At 36.8% G+C, this 25,491-nt stretch overlaps 1 protein-coding gene across 1 annotated transcript in view; it reads left to right on the forward strand.

Annotated features, from left to right (window-relative positions):
• Positions 1-25,491, forward strand: part of LOC106074500 (aromatic-L-amino-acid decarboxylase-like) — a 198,292-nt gene that overhangs the window by 73,736 nt on the left and 99,065 nt on the right. Inside the window, exons 5-7 of the mRNA XM_056007390.1 lie at positions 1,033-1,097; positions 6,759-6,893; positions 18,702-18,812. Coding sequence (XP_055863365.1) covers positions 1,033-1,097; positions 6,759-6,893; positions 18,702-18,812 — 311 coding nt within the window. The remainder of the gene's footprint in view (positions 1-1,032; positions 1,098-6,758; positions 6,894-18,701; positions 18,813-25,491) is intronic.

The following is a 25,491-nucleotide window of genomic DNA, read 5'->3' on the forward strand; positions in this document are numbered from 1 at the left end:
CATAATATTTTTTATTCATGAATTCATGCATTCGCTTTACTTATAACATTATTATTTTCTTTAATTGTTTCTTATGCACAATATCAGTGACTACATCAGTAATACGCAAGTTAAGACCCGCGGGCAGCGGGTAATATCTGTCTAGTGTATTAATAAAGCTTCTGGCACTAGGTACAACCTCTTTTGAAAACGATAAGAACATACTGTGGCAGTATCTGGGTAAAAATCTGAATCCACACAATGAATGGTAACATTTAGAGCACTTCGTGCACGTCTTTGGTACTTAGAGAAAAGTTAAGACCATAATATTTAGATCTAGATCTCTGATAGCTACTGTGAACAATAGAAACAAATCCGTTTGGTACATCCTGGCATGTGTGAGAGTAAAGAAAAAAGAAAATAGATCCAACTAGAATGGCTAATAATCCTTCTTACTACTAGTTGTTTAGGCCTATATCTAGATCTATAACATTTGAGTAGTGATCAATAGAACTAATAAACGAGTAGACTGATGGGCAATGGCTGTAATGTAGACAGTAGTGTTGCACATCAGAAACAGTAAATCAGTATAAAGATCCTGATTCTATATCTATGTCTTTTAATACATAATAATATACAATAAGGATTGTCTTCGCGTCTAAATATTAATGAAAAATATAGAATCCAATATAGATCTAAATAGAGAATCTAGATTTGGATCTAGAATTGTATATTCCCTATATCTTATCTATAAGTATATATAAGTAGTACGAGTGAGTATGAGTAATGACTCATAGTAATAGACTATAGAATATTTATCCATATAGATAATATAGATCTACATTCTAGACAGAATCTGAAGTAAAATAAAATATATAATCAAAGCTTTCATTATTTATTAAGGGTAAAATCGCTCTTACAAAGGTTGGTCAGATGTATAAAGGAGAAATCGTCTTTAAAAAAGTTTTTAAGTTACTTGCTTCACTATCAATTATTGTTTTTGAATTTCTCAACACAAAGTATCTCATACTTTTTTGTTGCCTCTATCTCAAGGTAAGATGATCGGATTGCCTAAACAGTTTTTACACACCAGTGGAAAAGGTGGCGGTGTTATTCAGGTAAGATACAGATACATATTTTACTTTATTCATATTTCTAATATCAGAAATCATTTTAGAATTCCTCTTTTCCGGTAACTAACTTTTCTTTAGTCAAAAAACCTAGGCGGGTTGACACGGTTTTTGAAAAGGGCTAAAAGGATTTTTCTAGAGATTTGAAATTTGATGTATATCTTAGAAAAAGAATTACTAGTTAATTGGCGAAAGTTTTAGAACGCTAGATTAACTGTTATAATTTTTCTAAGTATAATAAAAAATTATTTAATTTTGGTTAGAGGTCTAGACAATCTTTATCTTGAATTATACTTCAGTGTGTATTTCCGCTTGGAGACCGTATTCATTATATAGTTTAATCATGGAACTATACTAAAGGAAGAGTAACTTCAAAACAGGGTCTTTGCGCATTTTATTGCGCATCCTGTAGTGCCAAAAGAAAATGTTGATACAAAGAAGGATTTTACGCCTCGACCGCACACGATTTAGCCATGTTGATTAGAAATTTTTTTGCCTCTTTTTAAACAGATTTTTAAAAACTTCATCCATGCTAGACAAACTGTTATGGTGGATATAAATTATTAGAGTAAGAGATCGTCATAAAAAGATTATATTTTTGATCATCCTACTCTAAATATAGGTTGTCATAAACTTTCGAGTGGGGTGGACGGTCCAATTTATTTGTAGAAATCACAACTTGCTAACAGAATAAATTAAATATCTATATGATTAAAACTTGTTATTGATGTTTTAACTGATCTTTATATTATGTCTTTCCCCTGTTGGTCGATTGGGAGGGGGTCGAATATTTCTATTGCCCTTCCCACCAAAATCCTACTTTTATGTGGAAATCATAGTTTGTGAACAAAATTAGATGAATTAAAATATAATTTTTATATTATGTCGCTCCCCTTCTAGTATCTTAACCGATTCGGTGGGGTAAGGGGGTGATTGTATCTATTGCCCTCCCCACTCTAGCCTTCTGACTGGTGGTTCTATCCATCCATCCCAGTGGCGCTACAGCCCATGGAGGGCTCTGGCCTGCTTTAACACATCCTTCCATTCAGATCTCTCCTGGGCCTTTCGTCTCCACACCCTAACCCCAAGCGGCTTCAGATCTGCTTCCACGTCATCTATCCATCGCATTCGGGGTCTGCCTTTGGGTCGCCTGCCTTTTGGTTTTTGCCTGTATACGATTTTCGCCCCTCTGTTGTCTGACATTCTTTCAAGGTGACCTGCCCAACGTAGTCTGTTCTTTTTTATTTTGTTCACTATTGGTGGGTCTTCATATAATTGATATAACTCATGGTTAGTGCGTGTCCTCCACCCTGTTTCATCCTGTATGGCACCATAGATTTTCCTAAGAATTTTTCTTTCCCAAGTGTTAAGTAAATTTTCAGATGTCTCTGTCAGTGTCCAGGTCTCACTTCCATACATTGCCGCTGGTCTTATTATAGTTTTGTATATTATTTTCTTGGTTTTACTTGAAATCATTTTGCTCTTAAGTAAATGGTGGGTGCTATAAAATGCCCTGTTGCCTGCTGCTATTCTTTCCTTTATTTCTGTTAGTAGGTCATTTTTGAAATTAATAGTACTTCCTAGATATTTGAAAGTTTGGACGTTTTCAAATTCGTGGTCTTTGATTTTGATATTTTGTCTCTCTGTTTGATTGTCTCTTGTCATTGTGATGTACTTGGTTTTACTGTCATTGACCTCAAGTCCTGCTGGTCGAGATGCTTCTTCTAGTTGTATGAAGGCTCTAGCGATGTCAGAGGTTTCTTTACCCAATAAGGCAATGTCATCGGCATAAGCAAGGTATTGTAGAGGTTGGCTGTATATCGTCCCTGCTGGTTGTGGACCCACGTTTTCTCTCCTGAAGTAGTTAGTAATAGTTCCCCTTGTGTTTATGTGTATATTTCTTATAACTCTCTCCAGTGTTAAATTGAAAAGCATGCAGGAAAGTGCGTCTCCTTGTCTTAATCCTCGTTTAATCCTAAATTCCCGTGAGTGTTCTCCTTGTATTATGACTTTGCTTTTTGAGTTGTTTAATGTCATATGTATAAGTCTTGTCAGCTTGTTGGGTATTCCAAAATCCTGTAGTGTGTCATATAGGTATTTCCTTCTGATACTGTCATAAGCCATTTTATAGTATATAAAGAGTTGGTGGATTGGTATGTTGTATTCATGGCATTTTTCTAGTATACATCTTAGTGTGAAGATGTGGTCGTTTGTGGATTTGTTGGGTCTGAAACTACATTGGTAGTCACCTAAGATTTCTTCTGAATATTTTCCAAGTCTCTTAGTTATAAGCCTAGACAGTATCTTATAAGTCACATTTAGTAGAGAGATTCCTCTGTAATTACAGCACTTTAACTTGGATCCTTTTTTGTGTATTGGGGTTATAAGAGCCGTTTCCCATTCTGTTGGTATTACTTCTTCTTCCCAAATTCTTGATATTAGTCTGTGTATTTGGGAATGTAAGTCTTTCCCTCTATATTTAATTAGTTCTGCTGTGATTTGGTCCCCTCCTGGTGCTTTGTGATTCTTCATGGTCCTAATTATTTCTGATGTTTCAATGAGGCAGTTCATATTCTCCATTGTCTCCATCTTCAGTGGTATTTAGGATCTCCTCAAAGTATTCAGCCCATCTCTCAATGACCCTGCTGTTTTCTGTAATAAGCTGACCATCTTTGTTCTCACACATGTGTGATCTAGCTTGAAATCCGTTCTTTTCATCTTTAATTTTCATATACATTCCTCTCATGTCTCCCTCCTTTGATAGTTCCTCAATTTGAGTAATCTTGGACTTTTCCCATTACCGTTTTTTCTTTCTTACAACTTTTGTGGCCCTTCTTCTTGCTTCATTGTATTGATGTCTAGTGTTCCTGGTTTCTCTCTGTAGCATTATCATTCGGGCATTGTTCTTCTCTTCTATAGTTTGTCTGCATTCATCATCATACCACCCTATTTTCTCGTTCTTTTGTTTAAATCCAACTACCTCTTCTGCTGTTCTTTTGATCGCATGCTTTATTATTTCCCAATGCTCATTTATGTTATTTTCGCAGTCCTTTTCTAATGTTGTCAGTTGTGTTTGGAGTGCCATTCTATAAGTTTCTATCCAGTGTCATTTTTTTCCTATCTGCTAATGTCGATTTTGAAGAACTTCATGTCGTGTTTGCATTCTTCCGTATAACGTAAAAGTGGGCGACCAGCGGCTCTCCTGCCTTCTTTTAGATCGCCATACAGAATGTCTTGTGGAAGTCGACCTACTATCATTCTACGAAAGTGGCCAAGCCAGCCAAGACGTCTGCTGCTGATAACTCAGAGGATGTCCTGGCACCCTGCGCTTCGTAGCACTTCCTCATAAATTCAAACTAGGAAAATCTGCAATATAAGTATTATAATTATGTCCCATCTATGCTTGAAATCTAAATAGGTTTTCAGTTTAACTGCCTTAACTAAATGGTTAAAAAAACACTTCTAGATATACAACTATTTAGTCTAGATCTAGTAGTCATTATAGATCTACCGTCTACGCTACAACTTACAGAAATAAATCTAGAATTTAAACCCAGATAATATAGAAATATCAGGTGACCGTGCCTCGCTCGGATGAATAATTTGTTAAGGAAGTATATATACCCGAAGTCATTTTGGGAATATTTTTGTAATTACGAAAATGAACGATCGGGTATAGACTATCAATCCGAAGAGTTGCTTTTTCGTTCTGTCAGTTCTCAATGTAATTGTACATGGCAATTAGAATAGAAAGTCCCCACAACAGTAGGCTTATAGAAAACCACAGCTCACGTCTTAACGTTTTACATTGCTTCTTTCGAGTAAAACTATTGGGCTATTATAGACTTAGAAGAAAGTCTTTGCAGCGTAACTTCTAAAATGATTACTTTCTGGATCTACATTCAAGACCAAGTTTTCAAATAAGTCCGTACTAGTATTTAGACATAGTCTAGAATCCCTGTCCTTACTAAATTCTATTCTTTTTCTAGAAATCAATGTGTTAGAGACAGATCGGAAAAATGTTTTGACATGATTATAAATTACCCTTGTCATTGAATAAACGAAGCATTAGCGCTTAGCTTAACCTAATGCACTATAGGATAAAATATAAACAATAAATGAATTTTATATTCAATATTTTCTTTTTACATTAATAAAAAATAATGACGATTTATTTTGTCGGAATTTCGGACTTTGCTGAAGCAAATAAAAGTGCCAATGAGAAACGGGGTAACATGTGAGATTTTTTTTATGTTTTAGCGGGAGGGTTAAGGTTAGGGTTAGGGTTAATGCGGAAATGTAGCCTCATCTGCAAGTAGCACATAAAACTACACCCTATCTAGTAGAAAAAACAACAACGTTGGAATCTCTGAGAACATATAATTTTGAGTAGGATCAAAAATAAAATAATTTTGTGATGGTCTCTTACTCTAAAAAATTATATCTACCATAACAGCTTGTCTGAAAAGGGATGAAGTTTTTAAGAATCTGTTTATAAAGAGCTAAAAAACATTTTCTAATCAACATGCGCCATGGGTTTAATCATGGAACTATACTTAAGGAACAACGACTTCAAAACAGGTCTTTGCGCATCCTGTTGGTCAGTCTGTCCGTCACGTTTAGATTTTAAAAAACCACTAAAAGCTATTAAAAATCTGATTTAACCTTTAATGTTCGTTCCGAAACATCGCAATAGTTTTAAGTATCTGTGTTAGATTGTTCCGGATGTTTTTTTGAAAAACAAATCAATGCCAACGAATATTTATTTGCTCTTCTAACTTATATTACATTCAATTCCCGTGCTTAAACGTTGCAAAAACTTATGATCAATAATATGAAGTTCCGGTTTTTCAAATCAAATAGCATATAAATGCTAAATGTAAATGAAAATATCTATACTGACTTCTATTTCATTAACTATAAAGTTGTTTCGGATATTGTTTTATAAAAAATAAATTATGTCAAATGATTGCTTCCAATGACATGATTAACTTATATTACACTTATGTCCTTTAACAATACAGCACTATAGTTTAATTATCAAAATCAAATTATTTCGTATTTTCAAATTAAAACAAATTTATGTCAATTTTTTTTTTCAAAAATATCGTCAAAAGGTTGTTAAGGATTTTAAAATAGGAAAGTAATTTACTAGAAAAGATTAATGAAAATCACTTTTTAGACTTATTTTACATTGAATTTTCTTGCTGAAACATAAATAAAGACTTTTTATCAGTGGAGAATGTTCCGGATTTCGTTTTGAAAAAGAAATCGACCTACATTACGTTAATTTTCTTACAAATCGTCGCCAAAATTGTTCCGGATTTCATATGAAAAATCTACTAACGCCGTATTAATGTTTGAAATCCCTCTTCTAATAAATAAAACAAATTATCTTTTTCTCATTCACGAAAATCGGTTGTTTCAGATCTTTTATGAAAAGCATTTTAATATAATACTCATTTCAAATGTAGCGTAGCACGGGTATAAACTAATAATAAGTAAAATCTATCGATAAAAATGTCCAGTTTTTTTAATAGAATACTTTCGAATAGATGTCCAAGTTTCCATAATTGAGGGATTTGCAATCTGTATTATTTATCAGAGCTTAATTTAATATTTCTTTTTTTTTTGCTTTTTTTAACACAGGGATCAGCAAGTGAGAGTGTGTTGGTGGCTCTACTTTCAGCCAGACACCATACCATCAAGCTTTTAAAACAGAGTCAGCCATACATTGAAGACTATCAAATACTTTCTAGACTTGTAGGCTATTGCTCTAAACTGGTAATTAGAAATTACGGATTTATAAATATTCGTTAATAGATCTAATAAGAAATGTACAAATTTACTACATATTGTCAGAGGTGAGCGGAAAACCTCCAAAGGACAATTGTTGTATAAAATCCGCATAAACTTTCTAATGTTTAATTATATTTAACTAGTACTACTCACTGGCTACGTCCGTTAATTTGTACCAAAGCTTATATGTTGTTGTTCTTTTTTGCCAGAAAGTTCTCTTTTTTTTTCTCTGTCATTTTGACGCTCCCCGCGCACTTGAATTCTAATGTCGGTTAAATTCTATTGAAACAGCCCTCCCAGCAGAGATATTTTTAGATCGTAAATGCTATTATCACTTATTACCCCCCCCCCCCCCCCAAAAAAAAAAAAAAAAAAAAAAAAAAACAAGGTTACAAAGACAGTTTGTGTGGAAACAAAACCATAATCGGCACCCGAAGTGGTCCACCCAGGGTAAAAAGGCAGGTTTCAATGTTTTCAGAAAGAATATCAGAATGAATTTCTGTCAAAGGCAAATGACAGAAGAATGGAGAAAGAAGGTTGACAGATCTTGTGTGGTGCCCCTGTGGTCCAAAAGACCAAGGACTAGGTAAAAGTGAAGATGAAGTTAGATGTGAACCTGGCCTAACTGATGTCATATAATGATTATCTAATTGATCTAATTGTTTAGTAAAGGGTCAATCTCTTATTCAAAGCCTGAAGAAAAAAAAAACATTTCCGTAAAAAAAAAAAAATTAAAAATTTCTTGTGTTCTTGGTATCAAAGTTTACGCGGCGATAATATGAAAAACTACTTATTAATTCCAGTTTTAAATTATGTTCCACTTGTATGTATATTAAATAGTTTTTTTCTTTTAAAAAAAAGTAAACTTTTTTTGGTGAATATAGTAGTTATTATGACAGAACTTAATTAACTAAGCAATAGATTTGTAAAAAAAAATCCAACAAACACACATTAGTGTGGCTCGTGAATTCTATTATCATATATAGCTCTAGATTTGGAATTCTATTCGGCTAGGAATGGAACTCTTTCACTCAATATTCTAGATCTATATATAGAGATCTAAATATGATGAATGTAGAAATATAAGGTTAAAAGCTAATCAATAAACGAAATTATTAAAATTAGTAGGCTGTTATATAGTGTAGTTCTATATTATTAGGTAGTTCGATAAAAATTTAAAATTGATAATTCACTAATAAAACCAACATTGTTCAAGAGAATTTGAACTTGATTTAATTGATTGGCAAGACAGGCTTGGCTACCTATCAATGGGGCTCGAACCGAGACCGACTAAAGCAGGATAGTTGTTTTTTTTCTATTGCTTTTGTGAAGACAGGGTGGAAACCGTGTCTCATATAACCCTTCCTCCATTGGTTCACAAAAAAGATTTGATAAACATGAAAGTTGTGCTATAGAACAGCAATTTATAAAAAATTCGTACCGCACCAAATTTATCATTGTGCAACTAAATTTATTACATAGTGGTTCGTGCAGTGTCATGTCTTCCGTCTACATGGGGACTATGTAAGTCTCCAAAAAGTCAAAAATATTTTAAGCAGTCCCCATAAGATGAAAAGCCGCTATTAGTTTTGTGTGGACTGTCTGTTAGTCTGTCAAGTTTAAATCGAAAAACACTATAAAAGTTATTGACAAGCTGATTTCTCCTTTTGGCAATACAAGTCAAAATCTCATTACCGAGAGTAGGTTGTTGAGTTAATTTTCAAGTTAAAGCAACGCCAAATCTTTTGGATTTTCAGAAATCGCTCTTACATCTTACTTATTACATTTTATATTAAATTTATTAAATACAAACGGCCAATACAAATTTGCTTTAGGTGTTACAATGGGTTGAATGAATACTTCCCAGCTAGAAAATTAGTAGGTGGTTGGAGATGCAGAAGACGTATCCAGATGCAGTCTTTTTTTTTTTTGCATCTTGCCACTAGACTAGCTGAATCTTTGGACCATGTGGTATTGTTTGCAGTTTTGATATGGAGGCTATGGCTATCTGTGAAGCCTTACAAGTTATTGACTCGGCAAGGGACATGTGAGGACAACACAGATTTTTGTGGTCACTAATTCAAAACTGTACTATAGGCTTTCCATAACCCTGGACCAAAGCCCCCCCCCCTCCCAAATGGTTTCACACGATACAAACCAACGCTATGGCAATAATGCAGTGGGTACCGACTTGTTGATGTCCAAGGGCTGAGCCGAAGGCTCTTCGAGCCCTAAGTTTGAAAAAAAACCTGTTTGGACGCCAAACAGTAAAAAAAAAAACCTGTGTGAACGCACAGTTCTGTTTGAGAGAGACCCGAGTCAATGCCTATGGAAAGCATTGCTATTTCCGATGCCTTTGGCCCCCGACGCATGCTTGGCTGCACATGGCCGAAGGCCGAGGACACCGGGAGCCTCCGACATTTTCCTTCGTTATACCAAGCATACCGTGGGGGACTCGCCATTATGTGTAACGGTCCCTTTAGGAACAGCGCATGGATGTGTGAGAGGTTTGTGGGGACTCTTTTGCAACCCCGCCCGTGCAATGGGTGGACTCTCGTCTACCCGTGGGCATCCCCACGGGAGTTTTGTGTTGCTACCCATTTAGCCTAACCACTTCCTCTAATGGTCGTTTTCACACGGGCGCCACGATGAGGCAGGGTAGCGTGCCCGCGTATGGGTACCGACTAACACAACCTATATAACAGGCTGGAAGTTTCTACTATGCTCTAGCAACAATCCAAAAATAGAAACGAAAAAGTGGTTTGACTTATGGGACAAGTCCCAAACAGCCCGCGGAGTCTAGGAGCGCATGAGGCGCCCAGACCGCCCTTCCCCACTTTCCTTTGGCTCATATTTTGCACGGTTCAGGCCGCTGCGGGGAAGAAGAGGAAACCAGACTTGCTGATCTCCATCTCGACAGGTCTAGGTAACCACAAATTCAAGACCTGTATGTCGACATACATGCACTACAGCAGAGTTTTTGTCCAGTAATCACGGGCGAAACAACCTTTGTTAGGGAATAGTGGAAGTGCGGCCCGTTTATTTGAGGTTTAAAATAAGGAAAAGATGTCCCGAATTAAATAAACATAATTTGTTAAAATATTTAGATGTTGAATTAAGAAGCCAAAGAAAAGTTAAAGATTGTATGGAGGATGAATTTATTATTGGGTCGGGGAGGGGAAAAAGATTTCACGTCCAAAAAAACATGTGTGAGTGAAATGGAGAGATAGTTATAAACGGATCGTTCCTATTCAATTCAACGGTGTAAAAGGAATGAAATATAACAATACGTAAAAGAAAACAAAGATTACTAAAAGGAAAAAACTCGGTTCAATTAAATCTTTATCTCTCAATAAATAGAATATAATTTATTTCCCTTTCCTTTTTCGATATCAAACTATGTAAATAAGTATGTAAAAAAGTTTCCCTTTCAGACCTTGTGATCTATAGGGCAGATTATGTAAAAGTCATTGTTTCTTTGGCCTACGGTTAGCGAGGGTGTCATGTGGCCAGCACAATGACCAACCGTCTTTACTTTTCCTTAACTAATGTCAAGTTTCAGAAGCCAAGTGCTTTACCGCTCAGCCACCGCGCCTCGAACTATGTGATTAATTACTATTAACTAATTTATTAAATGGTTAAATTTTTAATTGATGAGTGTTTTGTTAAGTACAATAAGTAATTTATAAGATCTAAGGGTTTTAACCACCGGCAGTTCCGAGAAGTAGTATCCGCTGGCTTAGCATAGGCAATGTATTGAAAAAAATACGGGATCTCAATGAAGAAATTGTTATGGTCTTTGAAGGACATTGACTGTGACTATATTACTAATATTTCTAAAGAAGAGTAGACTTCATGTTTGCCATCCACAGTATTGCAATGGGTTGTTCGCATATGAAATGTATGTGCATGTTAGATCTTTTCAAGCAAAGCTATTCCATTTCTCCAAGCAAGCAAGTGAAAACAGTTATTGTCATTTCCCTTTGCTTAAAGGTGAAACCATTTTTAGTGAAATGTTTGAAAAGTACAAGACTTATTTGGATTCCTTAATTTGTGAAAATGAAAGCAAAGAACATGGAACCAGATTTCAATACCCTTAGTTCACCATTAAATACAGAAACTGATTCATCTCCATAGAACATATCTTCAAGCAAATTATGACCTGAAAGAGAAGTTCAAGTCACTTTTTCCGCGGAGGTTTTATGGGTAAAAAAAGGTTCCCCTTTCATGCCATGCGATCTATAGGGCAGATGATGTTAAGGTCATCTGTTTCTTTAGCCCACGGTTAACGAGCATGATGCCAAGTGGTCAGTAAAACGACCAACCGCCTTTACTTTCTCCAACTTTTGTCAGGTACCCATTTGGGTGAACTCAGAGGCGCCCAAAAAATCCCGAAATTCAAAATCCAAGATTTATGAGATTCGAACCCAGGATCCCAGGTTCGAAAACCAATTGCTTAACCACACAGCCACCGGTGACGGAAGCTAAATTTTCACACTTTGCTGCAAAACTTTCATATTATTCTGGTTAAATCTGGTTCACATACATCTGTTAACAAGTTTATTTATCTATTTATTTTTAAATAAATAAGCGTAGGTAATGGTCGATGCTGACTTGCTGTAATTTGAAAGCAATCATAGAATAACAGCTTCAACAGTTCTGGAACATTATGCATGAATATAAACAGTTGAATACTTCAGTTAAATACTTCACATTAAGTTCAACTGTAGATTTTTGTGAATTATGCAGAGTGCAGTCTCATCAGCATTAATAACGAAAAATAGAAAAAAAAATATATTTTACAATCAAAGCTTATGTAAGGAAAGGAACCGCTAAGTACTGCTGAAAATTACAGGGTTTATCTCCCTTTCTGCTAAATAAAACAAAATTAATTAATAGGGTTTGTTGCTGAACATAAAAATTATATATGTGTCAGACGCGAATAGCCCAATTTTCAGTAAAAGAAATTACAAAAGTCATTTCTCTATAGAAGAAGTTACGAAGGCTATATAAAATACAACCACAGACCTATATATATTACAATAAATATAGGTTTTTGATTGCTAGTTACGATTTATTTAGGTAGGTGCTGTTTTACTATTACATACCAAGTATTAGAGTTTAGAAAAACCCAGGTTTGTTTCTTGTGCAACGCTATTAGCTAACACCTCATATCATCTCTCCATTAGTATATTTAGATCTATAATCTAATGCTAGTCTAGATCTATATATAAAAATCGAATAGATCTAGGAATAGTATAGATTCTATCTTGAGACTAGATTGCCGAGTCTAGCCTATTCTATGCCTATAGTCAGTTTTTATTAGAAAAAAGTCTAGATATTAATAAAGACTAAAGACTAAAGTTTTTTAATTATTAGATTATTAGATATAGACATAAGACATAGATCTAATAATACTGTAATACTATACTCTATACTTAATCTACTAAACTAGAGATCTATCTATAGATCTATCTATAATCTAGTCAATCTAGATCTATACAAAATTCATTATAATACTTCTACTTATAATGACTTATTTAAGATTTACTTTTCAATGCCTAGACCTAATAATAAAATTGCAAATGATGTCTATAATGACTGATTTTTTTATTTTTTTTTTATAATAATAGGCCTACTAAATCTAGGTCTAGACTCTACTTAAATCTAGTCTAAAATAATGACTGTCTAAGACTCTAGATGATTGAGAAGTTCACATAGAGGTGTTTTTAATAATACGGCATGTCGGCTGAAAGTATATAAAGTGCTTTTTTTTTGTGTAAAAATAAAAAAGAGGCTCCGGTATTCAGTGATAGAGTGCCTAACTTTCAACTAATAATAAATTAACAATTAACGTTGAATTACAAGAAAAGTAATCATTTTTCCCGACATTGAAAAAAGGTGCCGGTACCCCGTACCGGTGCGTACCGTCACAAAAATATATGTATATCTCAATCTTCTTTCATTTAATTTTTTTTGCGGGGTTATTGCTACTTAATACATTGATACCGGATCGATTTAAATAGGGCCTAAGTATACAAGCAGAATTTCGAGCATTGGATAAATTTATTTTATAAGTACAAAGTTTTATGGAAGTGGCAATATATTAGTTGTTTGAAGTTTGTAACTTCTTAAATTCAGGCTAAAAATATCGAAGCCTACATTTTTACACTCATTTCTAAACAATTAGAAGAGATGGACTGACTCATAGTGTAGCTTGTGTACATCTGCAAAAACACAAACTCAGACTTTCAAAACTATTAAAAGAAAAACTTAGTGATTATTTTTACTGTATAATTCTATTATTATTCCTTTTTAGAATTAGGATATAAACCAAAATTTGCCATATGACTTTATCTAACACAAAAAAAAATTAAACTTACGTCTATTTATGCGGTTATTTATAGTTACCTAGTAATATATAATATATTGAACTAAAATAATGCAGCCATGCGATTTTTCGTTTATAAACATAGCATTATTTAGGACCAATATTTTACAAAGGCTGCTTGGAGAAATCAGGTATACCCATTAGGAGAAAAACGACCCCTTTACTCAAGAAAAATTTAAGAAACTAGAACAGACACAAAATAAACAGTGACATTCATAACAAAAGAATATTCAAAATTGATTAGAGTAACACCTTTTTAAGTAATCATTTAAAGTTTAAAATCACTACAATTTTTTTCAACAATTTTTTGTGTATGAAATTGTGTATCGGAAAATGCCGGGTACATGAAATAAGCTAGTCCTAAAAAAACAACACAGATCTTGGGTAAAATACTCATCAAATAAAGTACTGTAAATGTGTAGTTTCACGCGCTCGTTTCATGTCTTTTCTTTTTATAGCCTCTATCGGGTTATATCCCAACTACCCGTATTTTTGTGCAGAATATTTTTCTCTATCAGGTACACTTAAAATTTTAGCATAATAATGTCAGTTTAATTTAAAAAGAGAACTGAAAAATACAAAGATATATAGGGGAAAAAGCGACTTCCGGCCCAATACTTAATAATCAAAGAAACGAAACGGACTAGTCCAACAAACCCTATTAGTTCGAAATAATTAATTTTTGGATTGATTCGTGTATTGTTATCGACAATGAATAATTATTATGAAATTTCGACTTGATCCGAGAATTTGAAGTGGAAGAAAAACGTGTCAAAACATAATAAGGAACTAAATCCATATCGTTGAGGTCATGTTTCTGTTGCCCACGATTAACGAGGGTGTCATGCGGCCACCACAACGACCAACCGCCTTCATCTTTCTCCAACTAATGTCAGGTACCCATTGGAGCTTGCACCCGAAAATCCCAAAATTCAAAACGACTCAGCCACAGTACCAAGTTATAAGTAAGGAAAAAAAAGAGGGGTCCATGGGAAAATAAACAACGGGCTTTGCCAGTGGGTAATGCTAGTATATATATATATATATATATATATATATATATATATATATATATATATATATATATACACCTGTATTTTTAGTTTATGTAGAGAAGCACCATAATGGACGGATTTTGAACGCGACTGGTGATGCTATGACTTAGTTGGGTTAGAGGCTACTTAGAGACAGTTAATCAGTTGGTGATAGGATTTCATAAGGGTAGGACATATTTTATCGACAGACATCGACTGCGGCCTTTTGTTGGATTAAACCTTTATATGAATTGTTCAACTGTTTTGGACTTCGTTTCTATACTTGTTAATCGTGAGTGTCATCTGTCCCGTTGGTTAGTCGAATTGAAATACACCCGCACAAGAAACCCAGACATCTCCAGAGTAGTTCTGTCAAAGTCAGACAGGCAACACTAACTACAAGACGGATAGGCATCGTCACAATATATATTGTTACGACGTGGGATTGAACTAAAGAAAGTAACTCACCGTCCTCTCAGGACCGCTGATATCTCTCCGATTGCAGAAGCACAATCCAACTATGATCAATTAATATCCCCGATCAAAAGAAATAATGTCACAATCTTCAAATCGAATTTACATATCCCGATTCACTAACACAATAGAAAAAAAACAATCCTCAATCAAGAAATCCAAACTCAACTCCTCCATTAACACATCAACACACCCCTCATGTCAGTTTTCCTCCAAGCTAAAACACAACGCAAAAAGTTTTCACGTGGGAAAACAAAACTTAAGTCGGGTGTGAAAACAAGTTTACAACAATATATATATATATATATATATATATATATATATATATATATATATATATATATATATATATATATATATATATATATATATATATATAGTGCTTTATCAATTAATTAATTAATTTGTCGTGACTATGAAAGTTCACCCTTACCAACCAGTCTGCTCCTTCACCAACGAGTCTAACAATTTTAAAGAAGTGTCAGTGGCTAAATATTGGAACATGTTATTCGCAATTTATAAATATATCAAAGTACATTTTTATTTAAATTTCGGCTAAACTTATTTTAATATTTTATAAGATTTTATCAAATCGTCTAAAATATTTAATCATCCTTTATATAACAAACGTGAATGTTTACTGTCGGCCGCATACCAGCTGTATGAACACTGCTTTGATTTTAAAAAATAATTTTATTGAATCTATTTTATAGAATCTATTGAAGTAGTAGCTACTAACTAGCTTCGTAATACAATGATGCCAACCAATAATCACTGTTTATCAAATGACGATATTCTTCAGGAATAAAAGATTTTTTTAAAAATATCACGTGCCATGAATCTAAATTCCGTAGAATTGGAAAGTAACTAAGTGACAATTGAGATGTCTAAAGACGATGATGTAATTTCAGAAGTTGACTGTAAACGAAGCTCTAGCCAAGATAAAGGAAATGTTTCAATGAGTCAGTCGAATGATATAGAGTTCAATATTTTATGAGATTCTTGACATGTGCCTATTTCACATGATTTGCGTAGGAAATTATCCATAGCTAAAAGAAAAAGTACGCCAATAGTCTAAAGAATGGTTCTATAACAGGCTTATTAACTAGAAGGAATTAGTCACTTAATAGAAAAAATTGTTGCTTTTGATTCTACTACTTTCATCCAATTTTATAGAAATGAAATAGAAAGTTGTACTTAATTTAATCTGTGGCATTTTACGTCTCGAGAGACGACCTTTTCCCTTTGCAACTTCTTGTGTGACTAAAGAGGTCAATCCTTGATACACAGCTGCGCATATATAATCACCAGGCGCCTTCTTTCTGCTTCTGTTGTATATGACATCTGCAATCTGTGACCCTTCCTTTATGCTATCTCTCCATGTGGATCTGTCCAGTGCCACCTCTTCCCAGTTGCCAGTGTCGATTTTGAAGAGCTTCATGTCGCGTTTGCATACATCCGTATAACGTAAAAGTGGGCGACCAGCGGCTCTCCTGCCTTCTATTAGATCGCCGTACAGGATGTCCTGTGGAAGTCGACCTACTGGCATTCTACGAACGTGGCCAAGCCAGCCAAGGCGTCTGCTGCTGATTACAGAGCGGATGTCCTGGCACCCTGCTCTTTGTAGCACTTCCTCATTGGTTATCTTATCTTGCCACCTTATTTTAAAGATCCGCCTTAGGCATCGGAGGTGGAAAACATTCACCTTTTTTTCCTGCCATGAGTAGGTTGACCATGTTTTACTTCCGTACAGCAAGGTGCTCAACACACAGGTCCGGTAGACTAGGGCTTTAGTACTGCTAGTCAGCAAAATGTTGTCCCAGACTCTTTTCTGCAGCCGTGACATGGTGGCCATTGCCTTGGCTATCCTGTTGTTAATATCATTATCCAGTAGAATGTTGTTGGATATGATGGAGCCAAGGTAACAAAAGTTATCAACAATTTCTAGTGGTTGGCCATTAATGCTTACTTGAGGTGCAGTGTTTGTGTTTTGGACAAGTATCTTAGTCTTGCTTTGACTGATGTTTAAGCCGAACTTCTGGCAAGCAGCAGATAGTTTGTCAACCAGGGATTGTAGCTGAATATCAGAATCAGCCACAATAGCTGCATCATCAGCATACAGGAGTTCCCTGATGAGTAGCTGCCTAACCTTGGTTTTTGCCCGCAGCCTTGATACATTAAATAGTTTTCCAGAGGATCTTGTATGGAGAAACACACCTTCGTTTATGTCGTTGTACGCATGATGCAGTAGACAGGAGAAGAATATGCCAAACAGATTATGTGCGAGCACACATCCCTGCTTGACACCACTGCAAACCTCAAAAGGTGCTGATTGGGCACCATTAAATTTGACAGTATATTTAGTTTCCTCGTGAAAACACTCAATGAACTTCAGTAGTTTGGGAGGGCAACCTATTTTCCTCAGGAGTTTGAAAAGGCCACTTCTGCTGACCATGTCAAAAGCTTTAGATCAACAAAAACTTAATTTAATAGGGGACAAAAATGAAGTCTAAAATTGGAATACTAAAAGACGTATGAAGTATATTTATCTGGATTGGACAATAAAGGTATCCGGCTACAAATGCAAATGAAGTGAACTCGTTTCTCTTAAAAAAAACAAAATAAGAAGAATATGTCAGGCGAGCAATCACAATATGCCACATTATCCAGTTAGTAAGTTCCCTTTTCAGACTTTGCGATCTATGAGGCAGATTTTATAGAATCTATTGAAGTAGTAGCTACTAACTAGCTTCGTAATACAAGGATGCCAACCAATAATCACTGTTTATCAAATGACGATATTCTTCAGGAATAAAATATTTTTTTTAAATTATCACGTGCCATGAATCTAAATTCCGTTGAATTGGAAAGTAACTAAGTGACAATTGAGATGTCTAAAGACGATGATGTAATTTCAGAAGTTGACTGTAAACGAAGCTCTAGCCAAGATAAAGGAAATGGTCATCTGTTTCTATGACCAATGGTTAACGAGCAGGGTGTTATGTAGGCAGCACAACGACCAACCGCCTTTACTAAAGATCCCGAAATTTAAAATCACCAGCCTTCACCAGACTTCGAACCCGGGACCCCGGTTCGGAAGCCAAACGTTTTACAACTCAGCCTCCGAGCCTTTATGTTCATTAATCAATTTTTTATGCTGAGCCTCTACTCATACTATCTAGCAATCCTAGATGTAGAAGATAAACCAAAAAGTATTTATTTCAACAAGTGACCAAGATTTCAGTTTCAAAATTATTAGCGTGTTTGATGATTCTCCAAAAGACAATATTTCAACAGGAATACCATAATTGAGAAGAAATCTAAATGCAGCAACATTTTTCTTGAAGAAACTACTAAAAATTGAAAGGTCATGATTCATATGTCTTAAAGACCGTAAAGAATGTCTCTGAATAATTTAACAAAACCTTCAACTGTTTCTTACCATCTGCGTATACGCGACATCATGTGAAAAATGATTTTTTAAATAAATTAAAGGTTAGAAAGATTTAAAATAGACTTTAACTTTTATTGATAAGTTTTCAAGTTTGAAATCCAAAAAGCAAAAAAAAAAAATCATTGTAATTTATTTAAGACCACATTGTTGCAAAATTGAACTTTAGACAAGTTGTAATAAACAACGAAATTCTAAAATAAAATCGACACTCCTTTTACAGTTATCTAACAATTAATTAATTTTTGTGTATAAAGTATATATATATATATATATATGTATATATATATACGAAATTCTAAAATAAAATCGACACTCCTTTTATAGTTATCTAACAATTAATTAATTTTTGTGTATAAAGTATATATATATATATATATATACTTTTTAGTTATTTATTTATTTATATGATTGTCATGAATACATGTGTATTTTCTTTTAAGGCTCATTCGTGTGTAGAAAAAGCTGGCATTATTGGTTTTGTCAAAATGAGACATCTAGATGTTGACAATAAGTTTGCTCTTAGAGGCCATGTTCTTGAGGATGCTATAGAGGTTGGTAGTGATGTTTAAAACGTAGTTTGAATCTTCTAAATTACACAAATTTGAATCACAAATTTGTCAACGTGTCTAATCTTGAATGACCTATACAATTGACCCAGCGATAGACTTTTAATTTTCACATTGTTTTGGGATTTATCGAAGGTAAAAGCTTCTTTCCAGTCCCTTTGATTTAGAGAAGCATGAAAAACATTTTGAATGCTGTGCTTACCTCATTGCTTAGTTCTTTTTTAGTGATAAGAGTTAAAAAGCAACAATGCAGAGAAAGTGTTTATTAAGCTAGAACGACACACGAACTGACAAAAGATACTTAGACAATAACATAGTTCTTTCCTTTTAAACAATTTACTGAACACTCAAACAATATTGTGATGGCGGAGATACAAATGTTAAGTATAAATTCAAAACTGAGATTACTACAATATAAATACAAAGCCTTTATTCTGGAACTAGGAATCACTTTATAATAATAATAATAATAATAATAATAATTTTTTTTAGCGAAACTCGACCCTGGCAGCGCCAGAGAATGACTACTCGTTCATTTCTAACATAATAATAATAATCTTTATTGTCCGTATGGAAATTTGTCTTACAATTTGTGCATTACACCAAACAAAAAACATTAATAACATGCACACTTTATAAATGTACAATGTACATTAATTAAACACTTTTACTGGCGCCGTTCAACTGCCCAGACTATTGATGCAACCAGCTGGTCATGCCTAGCTACCAGGAGGGCGGTGGCTGGAGGGTCACTCAGGGAGCTGCTGTATCGGACACATGTCCGATGCAGCAGCTGACTGAGTATAGCACCTGTGTAGCCCTGGCGGGCTCATTCTGGACATTCGAATGGCCCGTCCACTTGTTGGACTCGATGGCGGGTGGGGAGCACAGGTGCCGAACTAACACGAATATATATGGATAAAAAAAAACCAATAAACTACTTGTCCCAGATTTATGTCTGGGCAAGAGATGGCGTATTGAGGCAAAAAAGGAGGAGGCCACAAAAAGCTGTACTACCTGGCCATCATTTTTGGTGGTCAGGTGCACAGAGGAGGGGAAAAGACTGACAAAGATGAGCCCATTTTTCATCTACAAGGGGCTTAAATCACAATACACAAGAGTGTATCTAAGCTGCACAAATCATCAGAACTTCTTGTAGAAGTCGATAGTAAGGGGTACACTCTGGTGGGCTCCTTCGAAGCAGAAGAATCTGTGATCTCCAAGTGGAAGTCATGCCACACAAGAGTTTGAACACCAGCAGAGGTGTTATCAGCTCCAGAGACCTGCTGGAATGTTCCGAGAAGGAAATAGTGGAGGGCATTGAAGGAGTCACCCATGCCCGGCGCATTACCAGGCGCAGGGATGGTGAGGAGGTCAAAACCGCCACTATTATCCTCACATTCGGAACTAGGACACCGCCAGAGTATGTGAAGGCAGGATATCTACGAGTTCCAGTGAGGCCCTACATACCTAACCCCATAAGGTGCTTCAAGTGCCAGGTTATGGACGCGGCGCGGCAGTCTGCAAGAGGAACACTATGTGTGTCAGATGTGCTGGAGAGGGTCATGAGGACAAGGGACAAATGCCCACATTGTCACGCTGGCCACTCCAAGGACTGTCCTGTGTAGAAACAGGAGGTTGCCGTGCAGGAGTACAAGGCAAGAAATGGATGTACCTTCAGCCAGGCGAAATCGGCTGTATTGGCCCTACCCAAGGGCCTATTCGGCTTGACAAAGACCTACGCGCAGGCTGTAACTAAGACAGGAAGATTCATAGCCACACAGACGGACACATTGACCCCACCACCCCCTCCTCCTTCTCCAACTCAGAAGAAAACACCGCCAAAGAACACACCTCCGAAGAGACAAGAAAGCCCTGTTGTCATGCTAAAGAACAGGTTCTCTGTGCTCGCTGATGAGAGCATGGAGAGTGAGCAGCATGTCAAAAACCAACACTCTTGGAGAACCCGGAGACATCATGTCTGACACAGGTTCTCCTCAGAGAACCCAACCAGACACCCCAACCTCTACCGAATTAGAGGTTGACCAACTCCCTAAAGGGAAGAAATCAAAGCGGAGAGGATGCCTGAGGTGAGAGACGAGGAAATAACCTCCGCTTTAACCAGAGGGATCTCCCTTCTCCAGAGAGAAAGACTTTCCCCAAAAGGGGGTTGTCCTCCTCTCCGTTCAAACCCAAGAATAAAAATACCAAGGTCACTGGAATAAAGGGAAACCCCTCCGGGGGCCTCCTAAGGACAAATAGCTCCAAGTAGGTCATTTGGATAAGCCAACGATTCCAGAATTGTACAGTGGAATTGAAGAGGCCTCTAGGCCAATTATGAGGAAATACAGCTACTGATGGACTCTGAGAGTCCTGTAGCTTTCATCTTACAGGAAACATTTCTAAAAGATAGCATCAGTTTCCGAAGCTACAGTGCTTACAGCAAGAATGTTGAGGATGCAGAGAGAGCATTAGGTGGAGTCTGTATCCTTGTGAAGGACAGCATCCCCCATGAGAGGGTAGAACTACAGACCACACTACATGCCGTAGCAGCTAGGATAACCCTTCACAAGGTTATCACTTGCTGCAGCCTGTATCTACCACCAGACGCTCCATTAAACCCAATAGACATGGAGGATCTATTGAAACAACTCCCCCGGCCTTATATAATCCTTGGGGATTTCAATGCCCATAACACCATGTGGGGATCCAACAATACCGACACAAGAGGTCGTATGCTGGAGGATATCTTCCTCCAACATGATTTATGCAAACTTAATGATGCATCACCGACCTACCTGCACCCAGGAACTGGATCTCTCACATGCATTGACCTCACCGTATGCTTCCCTGGACTTCTGGACGACTTTAAATGGTAAGTTAGCAATGATCTACGGGGAAGTGATCACTTCCCAATCATCATTACTAACAATCTTCCCTCATTGGGACGACCTCAGCGGTGGAAACTGAATAAACCCGATTGGGAACAATTCCAAAAAAAGATGCTCCGAGGATATCACAGAAAATCTCGATGAACAGAACCCAGCTACTTGACATTGCCCGGAAAGCTGTCCCCATAACCTCCGCAAATCCTAAACGGCCTAGCAAACCATGGTTTGATACAGCTTGCAAAAGTGCTATTGGCGATAGGAAAAAACGACTGGCTGCATTTATAAAGAATTCTTCCCAGGAAAACCTAAAGCTATTCAGGATAGCTAGAGCAAAGGCTAGACAAATCATACGGTCAGCCAAAAGGAATTCCTGGAGAAGTTTTGTCAGCAGTCTGGATGCCAAAACTTCTGCTAGAGTGGTTTGGAAGGCAGTAAGGCGAATCAAAGGGAAAGAATCAAATGCAATAGGGCATTTGAAAAACCAAGGACGAACTGTCAAGTCCCCCAGAGAAATAGCCGACTGCCTTAATCCTCAATAGCAGAAAAGTCATCTGTCAGGTTTAGGAATAGCTGTATACAATTAAGGTCCCGGGGTTCCACCTGACAAGACATTACTCACACAGTCATACATAGAGTAACCAACTATGTGAATTGTTTAAATAACAAAAATTAAATGAATTTAATTGTATGAAACTGATATACGTAAATGTACAATGAAGATGATAAATAGACAATATATATATTAAATATTAATTTAAGCACCTTTGCTACTGCTATCAACTTGTCACCCTAGTTTCATAGTCCACCAGACTCTGACCGACTGGCGTCACAAAACTGCCAACCTCGGTAATAGTAAAGTTAGACCTCAGATGATCGCCAATTTGACAATGACACTGAAAACTGTAATATATATTTCTGAGACGGCAAGCGACGCCCACACTCGCACAGAATCGAGCTCAGTATATAGAACTCCAACACTGACAACATATAAAAGAAATAAACACAAAACTTAACTTCTACTCTAAAACTAGAAATAGTGACAACCTCATACAACATACAATAAGAGATATCACAAACGAATAACTACCCTAAACAGGGGTCCAAAAAAATCCTACTGAATAATAAGTCCGAGAAACTAGTACAGACTATAACCTTTTACGGACCAACACACCGTCCGTTCCAACCAAAGTCAGACGGTGAACTGCCTCATGACAAAGAATGACAAATAGATGTCACCGGACTTTGTGACGTAGCAACAACAATTCAAAACAAACATACAAGGCACTCTCGCCCCGTACAAGTACTACGAGTAGAGGAAATAAAAAACAGAGTTAGGATAACTACGCGACAATCCACTGCACACTACATGCCAAAGTTCCAAAAAGTCAAAACCAGGGAGGAAAGACACCCCATTGATTTCAGGTCAGAGAACAATGAAGACTACAACAAACCGTTCTGGCTTGAAGAACTGAGGGATTCGCTGGACAAGTCACATTACACAGCGCCTGGAGAAGATGAAATCCATTACCTGTTCCTCAAGCACCTTCCCGAAACCTCATTGACAGTCCTGCTAGGGGTCTATAACTGTGTGTAGCAAACAGGCGCTTTCCCAAACAGCTGGAGGAAAGCCACAGTTATACCGATACCTAAACCGGGAAGAGACGGCACTGACCCGACCAATAGCACTAACAAGCTGCATCTGCAAAACCATGGAAAGAATGAGGATTCCGGCAGGGGCGGACAACAACTGACCACCTGGTAAGGCTGGAAGCTTATATTAGAAATGCATTACTCAGAAGAGAACATCTAGTAGCTGTATTCTTTGATATAGAAAAGGCATATGACACAACCTGGAAACATGGCATTCTACGTGACCTGGAGCTTATGGGGCTTAAGGGACACCTTCCCCGCTTTGTGGGGGAATTCCTGAAGGACCGAAAATTTCAGGTTCGAGTGGGCAACTCCGCTTCTGACACTTATGACCAGGAAACGGGTGTACCCTAGGGCAGCATTCTGTCAGTCACCCTGTTCAACATTAAAATAAACAGCATCATAAATGCTCTGTCCCCTGGCATAGAGTGCTCTTTGTATGTTGATGACTTTGTCATTTTTACTTATGGGAAAAACATGAACACCTTAGAAAGAAAATTACAGTTATGTTTAAACAAAATTCAAAATTGGGCAAACGATAACGGTTTTAAATTTTCGGACTCCAAAACAGTTAGTATGCATTTTTGTAATTTAAGGGGACTCCACCCAGACCCTGAACTATTTATACACAAAGAGAAGATCCCTGTCTTGAAAACTACAAAATTTTTAGGCCTCATCCTAGATTCCAAATTTAATTTTCTCCCCCACATTAAGGAACTTAAGAAGAAATGCCAAAAGTCATTAAACATACTTAGAGTACTCAGCCATACGGACTGGGGAGCTGACAGAGATACCTTGCTGCTGCTATATATGTGGAGGCTGGAGAACTCCCCATGGATATAAGAATGAAAAAGCTTGCAATGCAATATATAGTCAATCTAAAATTTATCCCCACGAACCCTGCTTTCGACTCCATATTTAAGGTAGAATTATACAATCGAAAGCCTAACGTCATACAGCCGTTGGGCCTTTGAATGAGAGAACCCATCCAAAATTTAACCCCACCCATTGACCAAATCTCTAAATAGAAACCCCTCAGAATCCTCCTTGGCTAATTAATAAACCCAAATTAAATTTATCCCTCCTTAATTTCAAAAAAAGAAAATACAGACCCAAAAAGCATACTACAAGTCCACTTTAGGGAACTGCAGGAGAGCTACGGAGATTGTGGCAGCATCTACACAGACGGATCCAAAATGAATGGAAATGTCGCGAGTGCCTGCTCCTTTCTGAAAAAAACAATCTCCCGTAGACTCCCCGATGGCTGCTCCATCTTTACGGCCGAATCGCATGCAATATCGCTTGCACTTATGGCCGTCAAAGCATCAGAAAGGAGGAAATTTATAATTTGCTCCGACTCCAAATCTGCATTGCAAGCTTTGGGGCGGATGAGGACTGACATTCCATTGGTACATAAGAGCCTGAAGCTGTTGGACCAAATATTAGCCGACCATAGTGATGTCACCTTCATCTGGGTCCCCTCCAATGATGGCATTGAGGGAAACGAAGCCGCAGACAGAGAAGCAAAGAGAGCCCTAAATCATGCGGTCTCAGGAACCCAAATTCCCTGCTCTGACCTGAGACAAAGTATTGCCTCTGCCACCTATCGAGAGTGGCAGGACCGATGGGAGGCTGAGACTCTCAATAAACTCAGGCAGATTGTGGCGGATGTCAGGTGGCGGCCCACATCTAAGGGTCTGACAAGGCGTGGTAGCACGACCATGTCCAGACTTAGGATTGGTCACACCTACACCACGCACTCTTTTGTGCTGAAGAGAGAGGAGCCCCCACTTTGTGAGTACTGTGACTCTCACCTCACCGTGGAACATATCCTCATTGATTGCCCCAGATACCAGGATGTCAGGGAGAAATTTTTTGAAACACACACCTTGAAAAAACTATTCGACAATGTCGACCCTTGGAAGGTACTAGGCTTTGTCCGGGAGGTGGGGTTGTCTACGAAGATCTGATTTTTGAACTGTGAACATATAATATTTACATAAGATTTTTACCAAATTATTTAAATTTTTACTACCTTTAACTGTGAATAGACCTTGTTTTTAATGATTTAACTGCATAGAAGTTAGCCCTTGTTATGTAAAGGGGGAGTGATCCTTAAAGGA

Source organism: Biomphalaria glabrata, chromosome 13 (assembly GCF_947242115.1).
Source record: "Biomphalaria glabrata chromosome 13, xgBioGlab47.1, whole genome shotgun sequence".
NCBI classification, from domain to species: domain Eukaryota; kingdom Metazoa; phylum Mollusca; class Gastropoda; family Planorbidae; genus Biomphalaria; species Biomphalaria glabrata.